This window comes from Salmo salar, chromosome ssa24 (genome assembly GCF_905237065.1).
Source record: "Salmo salar chromosome ssa24, Ssal_v3.1, whole genome shotgun sequence".
Classification (NCBI taxonomy): domain Eukaryota; kingdom Metazoa; phylum Chordata; class Actinopteri; order Salmoniformes; family Salmonidae; genus Salmo; species Salmo salar.
Genome location: NC_059465.1, coordinates 25,503,529 through 25,512,994, shown reverse-complemented (window position 1 = coordinate 25,512,994; position 9,466 = coordinate 25,503,529). Strand labels below are relative to the sequence as shown.

General features: G+C 43.8%; 1 protein-coding gene across 1 annotated transcript; it reads right to left on the bottom strand.

Moving 5' to 3' along the window:
- Window positions 1-6,100: 6,100 nt before the first annotated feature.
- On the bottom strand, window positions 6,101-8,233 carry LOC100194561 (ribosomal protein L35). Its single transcript, NM_001139647.1, has 4 exons — window positions 8,226-8,233; window positions 7,592-7,728; window positions 6,740-6,821; window positions 6,101-6,285 (listed from the first exon to the last, which is right to left on the bottom strand). The coding sequence occupies exons 1-4, from the start codon at window positions 8,226-8,228 to the stop codon at window positions 6,136-6,138; spliced, it is 372 nt and encodes a 123-aa protein (NP_001133119.1). The 5' UTR covers window positions 8,229-8,233; the 3' UTR covers window positions 6,101-6,135.
- Between the last annotated feature and the right edge of the window lie 1,233 nt (window positions 8,234-9,466).

The following is a 9,466-nucleotide window of genomic DNA, read 5'->3' as shown; positions in this document are numbered from 1 at the left end:
TATGTGTGTGGAGCTGTGCTATGTCCCTCATAACCAATGTTTCAGGTAGCCTAGTGGTTAGAGCGTTGGGCCAGTAACTGAAAGATTGCTGGATCAAATCTCTGAGCTGACAAGGTAAACATCTGTAGTTCTGCCCTGAGCAAGGCAGTTAACCCACTGTTCCCCGGGCACTGTGGATGTTGATTAAGGCAGCCCCCTGCACCTCTCTGGTTGGGTTAAATGCAGAAGACACATTTCAGTTGAAGGCATTCAGTTGTACAACTGACTAGATATCCCCCTTTCCCCATAGTCTATGACCTACACTCTAAGTAACCTGAGGTCACTCTCCTGCTGGGACTGCGCTAGACTGTAATCACAATCCACTGTAAATATTGGCCAAATAATCATCCTACCTGACTTCCAAAGGACTATGTAGCAGGTGATCTGCAGGACTTTTTTCCACATTCAAAATAAACAATTATGGGTTGGAAAGATCTAAGGGCAAGTCTGTTTGTAACAGCACTTTCACACTCTCCCCTTCACAACCAGAAAACCAACCATTCCACTACTTGAGTATCCCCAGCATCATTCAGGCTGAGATAACGTTCCAGTTCGTTGGCATGCAAGCTGCATCTGCTAAGTGCCTGCACCCAACTGTTGTTGAAATAGAAACTGATCACCACACTGCCCTGAATATCCTGCCAGTCATACAGGAAGGATACTGCCCTTGTCAATGCAGCTTGCCCAGAATGACCAGTTAGCTGTGCGACCTGTTCAGGCCCCAGAACTACAACCACTACTGGCTACTGGTCAGGCCCCAGAACTACAACCACTACTGGCTACTGGTCAGGCCCCAGAACTACAACCACTACTGGCTACTGATCAGGCCCCAGAACTACAACCACTACTGGCTACTGATCAGGCCCCAGAACTACAACCACTACTGGCTACTGATCAGGCCCCAGAACTACAACCACTACTGTCTACTGGTCAGGCCCCAGAACTACAACCACTACTGGCTACTGATCAGGCCCCAGAACTACAACCACTACTGGCTACTGATCAGGCCCCAGAACTACAACCCCTACTGGTTACTGGTCAGGCCCCACAACTACAACCCCTACTGGCTACTGGTCAGGCCCCAGAACTACAACCCCTACTGGCTACTGGTCAGGCCCCACAACTACAACCCCTACTGGCTACTGGTCAGGCCCCACAACTACAACCCCTACTGGCTACTGGTCAGGCCCCACAACTACAACCCCTACTGGCTACTGGTCAGGCCCCACAACTACAACCATTACTGGCTACTGGTCAGGCCCCACAACTACAACCATTACTGGCTACTGGTCAGGCCCCAGAACTACAACCACTACTGTCTACTGATCAGGCCCCACAACTACAACCATTACTGGCTACTGATCAGGCCCCAGAACTACAACCCCTACTGGCTACTGGTCAGGCCCCACAACTACAACCCCTACTGGCTACTGGTCAGGCCCCAGAACTACAACCCCTACTGGCTACTGGTCAGGCCCCACAACTACAACCATTACTGGCTACTGGTCAGGCCCCAGAACTACAACCCCTACTGGCTACTGGTCAGGCCCCACAACTACAACCATTACTGGCTACTGGTCAGGCCCCAGAACTACAACCACTACTGTCTACTGGTCAGGCCCCACAACTACAACCATTACTGGCTACTGATCAGGCCCTAGAACTACAACCCCTACTGGCTACTGGTCAGGCCCCACAACTACAACCCCTACTGGCTACTGGTCAGGCCCCACAACTACAACCCCTACTGGCTACTGATCAGGCCCCAGAACTACAACCACTACTGGCTACTGGTCAGGCCCCACAACTACAACCATTACTGGCTACTAGTCAGGCCCCAGAACTACAACCCCTACTGGCTACTGGTCAGGCCCCAGAACTACAACCACTACTGGCTACTGGTCAGGCCCCACAACTACAACCATTACTGGCTACTGATCAGGCCCTAGAACTACAACCCCTACTGGCTACTGGTCAGGCCCCACAACTACAACCCCTACTGGCTACTGGTCAGGCCCCACAACTACAACCCCTACTGGCTACTGGTCAGGCCCCACAACTACAACCCCTACTGGCTACTGGTCAGGCCCCACAACTACAACCCCTACTGGCTACTGGTCAGGCCCCACAACTACAACCATTACTGGCTACTAGTCAGGCCCCACAACTACAACCCCTACTGGCTACTGGTCAGGCCCCACAACTACAACCCCTACTGGCTACTGGTCAGGCCCCACAACTACAACCCCTACTGGCTACTGGTCAGGCCCCACAACTACAACCCCTACTGGCTACTGGTCAGGCCCCACAACTACAACCCCTACTGGCTACTGGTCAGGCCCCAGAACTACAACCCCTACTGGCTACTGGTCAGGCCCCACAACTACAACCCCTACTGGCTACTGGTCAGGCCCCAGAACTACAACCCCTACTGGCTACTGGTCAGGCCCCACAACTACAACCCCTACTGGCTACTGGTCAGGCCCCACAACTACAACCATTACTGGCTACTAGTCAGGCCCCAGAACTACAACCCCTACTGTGATTAACCGTTAAGCACAGTTGGATTAAGTGATGGTCAAATGTATTTAAACAAATGAGAAGAGAATCATATATGATTCTCTTCTCATTTGTTTAAATCTATTTGACCATCACTTAATCCAACTGTGCTTAACGGTTAATCACTTAACTGTTTGGTAAACCTATAGATTTTAAACTGGTTTGTCTACTATATATGGATTTTGAGAACTATAGAAATAATATGTTTGTAAAGTATAAACATCTAAATGACATGTATGATATATAACCATACATAATGACTACTTGTTATTGCTAATTGATTTAACATAGTGGTAACCACAATTGGTCCCCATATAAAAGGGTGTGTGTGAACATGGAGCAGGATAGACAGCAATGGGGAGGAAGAAATCAAAGAGCTCGTGGACAAGGGCCCCGTCAAAGAGGTGGGCATAGGCCCCGTCAAAGAGGTCAAAGAGGTGGGCATGGGCCCCGTCAAAGAGGTCAAAGATGTGGGCATGGGCCCCGTCAAAAAAGTGGACATCAGAGAGAGACAGGCAGACGGCAGGGAACTGTTGTCTAATGAAGTCCAGGCCATCGTCGTTGACCAATTTACAATGGCAGAGGCTGCCAGATTAGTTCACCCCAATCTGAAAAGATCACTGTCAATTCGATCATGAGAACATTTCACCAAGAAAACTGGTAAGTCTGCAGGATATGCACTTTGCTTTACCATTACATTTATAGTAAATGACACATTGTAATGCATCTAAATTCACAAAACATGTTAGTATTGTTACAGTATGATCTATTGACAGTATACTCTGTTCTACCCTCAGAATTGACAGAAGACCCCATGGTGGTTCCCGTGGCTGTGTGCTGACCGACCAGCAGGAGTGGGCAGTGGTGGAAATGGTGAGGGCCAGGAATGATGTACCACTGTCTGAAATAAAGCAGGACATTGAAGAGAAGGATGACACCTTTGCCAATGTGGCATCCATCAGTCTACCAACAATCACCTGCCTTTTGAAGAGGCAGCAGATATCTATGAAACACATTTACCTAGTGACTTTTGAGAGAAACAACGACCGGGTGAAGCATATTCGGGCTGACTATGTTCAGGTACAGCACTATATGCTTTAATACTGTTACTATTTGATGCACAAGCTCCTTCACAATATCATATTGGAACTATACTGTAAAAATAACTAACCAGGTGGAACTATACTGTAAAAAATAACTATCCAGAGGGTGGTGCTTGATGCTGCTGTGAACCATCACAAGTATATCTTCGTTGATGAAGCGGCCTTCAATCTGGCCAAAACTCGACGCTGTGGGCAGAGCCTCATCGGCCAACGGGTGACCCTCTAAGTGCCTGGGCAACGTGGGGAAACATCTCCATGTGCGCAGCTATCTCTGAAGATGGAGCGATAGGACGTCGGCCATTACTTGGATCCTACAACGCTGCACACCTCATTGTGTTTCTCAATGAAATTGAGCAGGCCTGTCAAGGTGAAGGGGTCACCTATGTCATTGTGTGGGACAATGTCAGGTTTCAGGCCCATACCTGGTTCGTGATCCTATACCTGCCCCCATCCTCTCCTTTCCTCAACACTATTGAGAATTGTTTATCAGCATGGAGGTGGAAGGTGTACGATCGCCATCCCCACGAGCGTGCCACCCTCCTTCTGGCCATGGATGATGCATGCGACGACATCAATGCAGACCAATGTCAAGCTTGAATTTGCCATGCCAAAACATTTTTCCCACGGTGCATGAACAATGAGGACATTCACTGTGATGTGGATGAGAATTTATGGCCAAATGCATTTAATTTCTTACATTTGATTACAGACAGTACACCTAAGTTGCAATTATATCTGAATTTTTTTTTTTTGCATGAATGATTGTAGAGGATGTCTTCATTGATCATACCTTTGATTACATATTGGAAAGATATGGAAATTGTAGTTTTTCTGTCAATTTTGTTGGGTAATGTAAGTGCATTGCCTGTGAAAACTGTAATCTACTGTACTGTAGCATATTACTTTCAGCACTTCTAAGGGCGATTTTAAACACATATCTTGCATTGTTTGCTATTGAATTAACTGGTAGTTAAAACAACTAAATTGCAAAGATTTGTGTTTTGGTGAATAAATCAATGTTCTCATTACATTTCACAATACTTACATTCATCATAAATATTCATAGTTTATATTTCCGCCTATAGTATCTCTGCATTTAGGGGTCTATATTTCCAATATGCACTAAGATATCTTGTTTATTTTGTGTAGTGCAGACAACTGACTACTTCAAATCAGAGCTTGCAATGAACTTACATGGCACATCCTCTCGCCAGCTATTATTCTGCACTTTTTGAGTTTATGGGGTCTCACAATATCTATCAATTTAACCACTTTTGTAATAACATGAGAAATATTTTACATTTCATAAATGGAAGACATTAAAGATTTAAAAAAACATTGTTTTACCTCAGGTAAGGGCATCTTAGAAGTGTGAGGGCCTTGCCACTAGCCTAATATTCCCGTGTTAACCAGTCTCCCATTACAAACCAGTGCAATGAGGGTCAAGTACTGGTATGTCCCAAGTGAATTTGGCAATGTGCTTAATAAGAGATTTAAAATGTGCGGATCTGCAAACAAATGTTTTCTCCTGAACAGTTCCGTGTTCCCAGATGTTACATGAAATTTTATGGCCAACTGTAATATCTGCTGTGTGGTCTTCATTGGACGACCGACAGGACACATTGCTCAACAGACTTACCAAAGTCAAAATGGAAAACAGTGCACTATACAAAAGACAGGTGTGGGATGCATGTTGTCCTTGCAAATGTCTGACGTTTCCCCAACAAACTGCCAAGTTTCCTGGCCCCCCCCCAAAAAAAATGTCTCCCTACTTCCAACAAGAGTATAGAGATATTGCACATACGATAGATGTATAAGACAGGAAGTATGGTACCATGCTTGTTCATATAACCCTAGGATTCCGTTCATCATCACTTCGTACCTCAAGTACACAAACCAACTGTAACTGAAGACCCCCCCACCCATTTTATAATTGGAATGTGATACAGAAATAGGCAATAGTGTGCTTTAGGACAATGCGGACACCTCCGAGTGGTCGGGTAGGCTGTTTGGAGTGTTTATCCGACTGGATATTTAATTTTTAATGTCCCCCCACTTCTAAAACCAAAGTTGCGCCCCTGTAAATGAGTACATGCCACAGGTCTTTACAGTCCTCTTACGAAATACAACATTCTTCAAATCAGTATTTTAGCAAAGGCATTGCTGCTGTCCCAATTCCAACTCAGAGGATCCTCGAGTTGGAATTGGATCCTCGTCAGCATACATAACATCCATTATCAGTGCATATTAACATTGCAACGCGGATATAAGATGTCTCACCAAATAATTACTCTAAATGTTTGCAATCAATATTCCACCTGCTCACTGAGGCAGATATATTACCACACTAATGATTCACAATTTTGAGTGCCATCCCTTTACAGAAGACAACATACTTCTTTTTAGTCAATTTATTTGTACAAGAGAAACAGCCTTAAGCCTTGACAGCAAATTTGCGAATGGAATACAGGCGGTCCTTCCTCTGCATCTTCTTGGTTCTGAGAGATTCCTCATGCTTGTTAAGTCTCCTGCGGATGGCACGGGTCTTCCTGGGTCTCAGATCCAGGGGCTTGTACTTCTTACCCTGAAATGACATTCACAATCAAAGTAAAATAAACAGTACATGGGCATTCAAACTAATACTACAAATAAAAAAAAATCAGAACTGTTGCTGCTATTGCATTTTGTTCAATTATGGTCTTCAGCACTTAGATGGGCTGAATAGTCAGGGTTGGCACTCATCCTAGTTCTCAAATATTGAGGTTACATGGGTCACTTTACAAACTAATCTGCAGAATGTTTAACATGTGGTCAAGGTTGACAAGACACCATAACCCGCACCATCCGCAGCAGATCACCTTTTGGGTATTGATGAACAGTGGCGAGTCAACATGTAGAATCATTGGGAAATTAACAGAATACGACAGCCGATGTTCTGTGGTCAGACGCCTGCCCATTGCTTTTGACTGTTCATCAGCAGGTTCTGTTTTGCTTAATGGATTTCTTAAATACGTGTGTCTGGATGGCATTGCTCTTACCTTGTAGAACTTCCTCAGGTTCTCCTTCTGCGTCTGGTTGATGACAGTCAGAACGCGGGCGATGGACTTGCGGACGACACAGCTAGAGGAAACAGAAGCAAAAAGAAGGGTTAATTAAAATGCAAGGATAAGAAGCCTCAACTTAAAGGGCGTTTGAGATTTGAGCAAAAAGAGAAGCACATTTTATTGCCCTACTATACCTAAAAACCTTGACTAATAAATACAAATTGAATACCAATTATTGGAATACTGTCAAACAAAACACTGCAAAATCGTGGAGATTTTAATTTCAAGCTTGAATATTGAATCCAATTACTGTGTGCGGTGGTACTTTAGTTGCTCGAAATTTGAGACAATATCCAATCGCCTGACATGCACAAAACCATGGTAGTATGCATGTACTTCAGTCTTGTGCACGTGTCTTCGGTCATGAGCAAACATCTCGATTGTCACACAGATCCGTGTCTGAATTCTGTTCAATAATACTTTGCTGGGGATATTTAACCTCACATTTTGACCACTTGAATGACCAAAACCACAGACAATCGGCAGAGTAAGTTCAAATATAATTATATTCAACATTCATGACACACGGGATGTGTCGTGCTTTTTATCTCCAATGTAAATGTGCGTGGCGTTGCCTACACAATTGAAGGCATGCCATCTTCGGTGACTAAAATCTCTGCATACCAATTCAATAATATACCCATCGCCTTACTCTGATTACAACTGAGAAACCACTCAATTCTCCACCATGATGTAGCCATAGATTGTGTGACAGTGATAACTACAGCCCACTCAGAACCCAGGCTAAACTCTAACTACGACTTCTGCAGTCCAAATAATACTCACATCTTGGAGAGCTTGGAGGCAGCTCCACCAGTAACCTTGGCTACGCGGAGTTGGGACAGCTCTACCTTCAGGTCATCTAGCTGCTTGAGCAGCTCCTCCTTCTTCTTGCCCCGCAGATCTCTAGCCTTGATCTTGCCCTGTGAAGATTGACAAACGGGGACACATCTAAATATATTAAGTTATCTTTGAAAATGTAACGTTACTTAACTAGCGAACTACCCATTTTGTCCACAAAACGTCAACGTGGGCTGAAAATGAATATAACTATTCTGAGTGGCAACATACAACGTTAACTGCATCGAAAGCATTGTTCTGAAGTGTTTGAAAGTTAACCGACGTAACTAGTTAGTTGGCGAACAACCATTTCATTTGCAAGTAGTATGCCTAGACACGTTTGATAGTTAGCCGACGTAGCTAACTAGACATCCATGCATTTGCTAGTAGCGGTAGCTTTTATCTTGCTCGCGTTTGGTTATTATGGTGGCAAGTGACAGATGAAGGACCTCTATCGAGCATTCACAAACAACTGGCAAGACAAGATATTTATGCTCATGGATGTTATCAACTGTGGTCGTTTTATGTGGACTAGACAGCGCAATTTTACTGAATTGAACGACAGACGCGAGCCTCTCACCATGTTCCTCGTTGCTGCCACAGGAAAAGAAAGACCGATAACGTGTTAGCTCAGAAGCTATCTTCCGGTCCGAGGCGTTCCGTTTGTTGCGTATCGGTGAAAATGCCCACAGCGCCACTCAGTGGATTCAGTTGGGAATTATTGTTGCTTACTTTGTTCTGCTGCATCTCTGCTTAGAATCACGTGGAGTGCCCAAAAAACATGTCCCCAAGAAAAAGAAATGAAAACAAACTTTTATGCTTAAGATTTATTTATTAACAAGAAATGAAGACAAAACAAAATAACTTGTAGTGGTAGCACTTGTTAAAATGAGAATTAATAGCATCTGTTGTGATTTATTAGATTGTTTGTTAAAAAACAGAGTTGAACACAGCAGAATCAAACAGAAGTGAAGAAAAAAAAGTGCATAAGGTTTTTTTATGGTGACCTTGCAGTAGAGTCATAGCCACCTGTGCTGTGATATTATTGTAGTTCTATGGAAATATACTAAATTTGTGGTACCAGATACTATTCAATAACAGGTCACTTAACGCAGTGTGGTGTTTTGACATTGAATGTAGACCGTGTCCATTTTATGACAAAAGTTTAAAGAAGGGGAGGACCTTGTTCACACAATAGATCATTGTCTCCTTCCTCTTCGACCTCCCAGCCCCAGAGTTGACTGACCGCACAAACCCAATGAATGTGACATCAAATGCTACAGTACTGTAACATAACCAGACACATGGATATTTCTCACATGATATGGGAGTAGAATTCAGAGTGCAGACTGGTGTGTTGCTGCCTCACACCTTAGCCATTAATATGGTTCACATTCTATTCAGAATGTAAGGAGACAGGTTTTCCCTCTCTGCAGAGATCCAATGCATTCTGCTATAAGGCATGCATACTTGTATTAAAGGGTCTTTCCTCCAGTACATTGTTAATGCCCTCACATTGTAAGCACACACAAATGGTCACTTAGTTCTGACAGGATGCCAATGAACAGTGAGACAGAGCATCAAGCCAAGACTGGCTACATAGACAGGTAAAACATGGTGTAAAATACTGCAAGAAGTCAAACAAAATTATTTACACCCAGTGATTTATAAAGTTCTCAATGCATATGTACAATTATCATATATAAATAGACATGGAATGTACTGTCATTTACACAAACACAAGGCAGGTAAAGGTAGAGCACATCCTTCGATAATTCTGATTTAGATAGCTTTCAATAATTATTTAACATATTTAAAAAG

Bases quoted from the DNA above. Each gene is read 5' to 3' on its own strand.
- LOC100194561 (NM_001139647.1), bottom strand. The intron at 6,822-7,591 runs GTGAGTATTATT...TGTTTCCTCTAG, and splicing joins GCCTCCAAGCTCTCCAAGAT to CTGTGTCGTCCGCAAGTCCA. The intron at 6,286-6,739 runs GTAAGAGCAATG...ATGTCATTTCAG, and splicing joins ACCTGAGGAAGTTCTACAAG to GGTAAGAAGTACAAGCCCCT.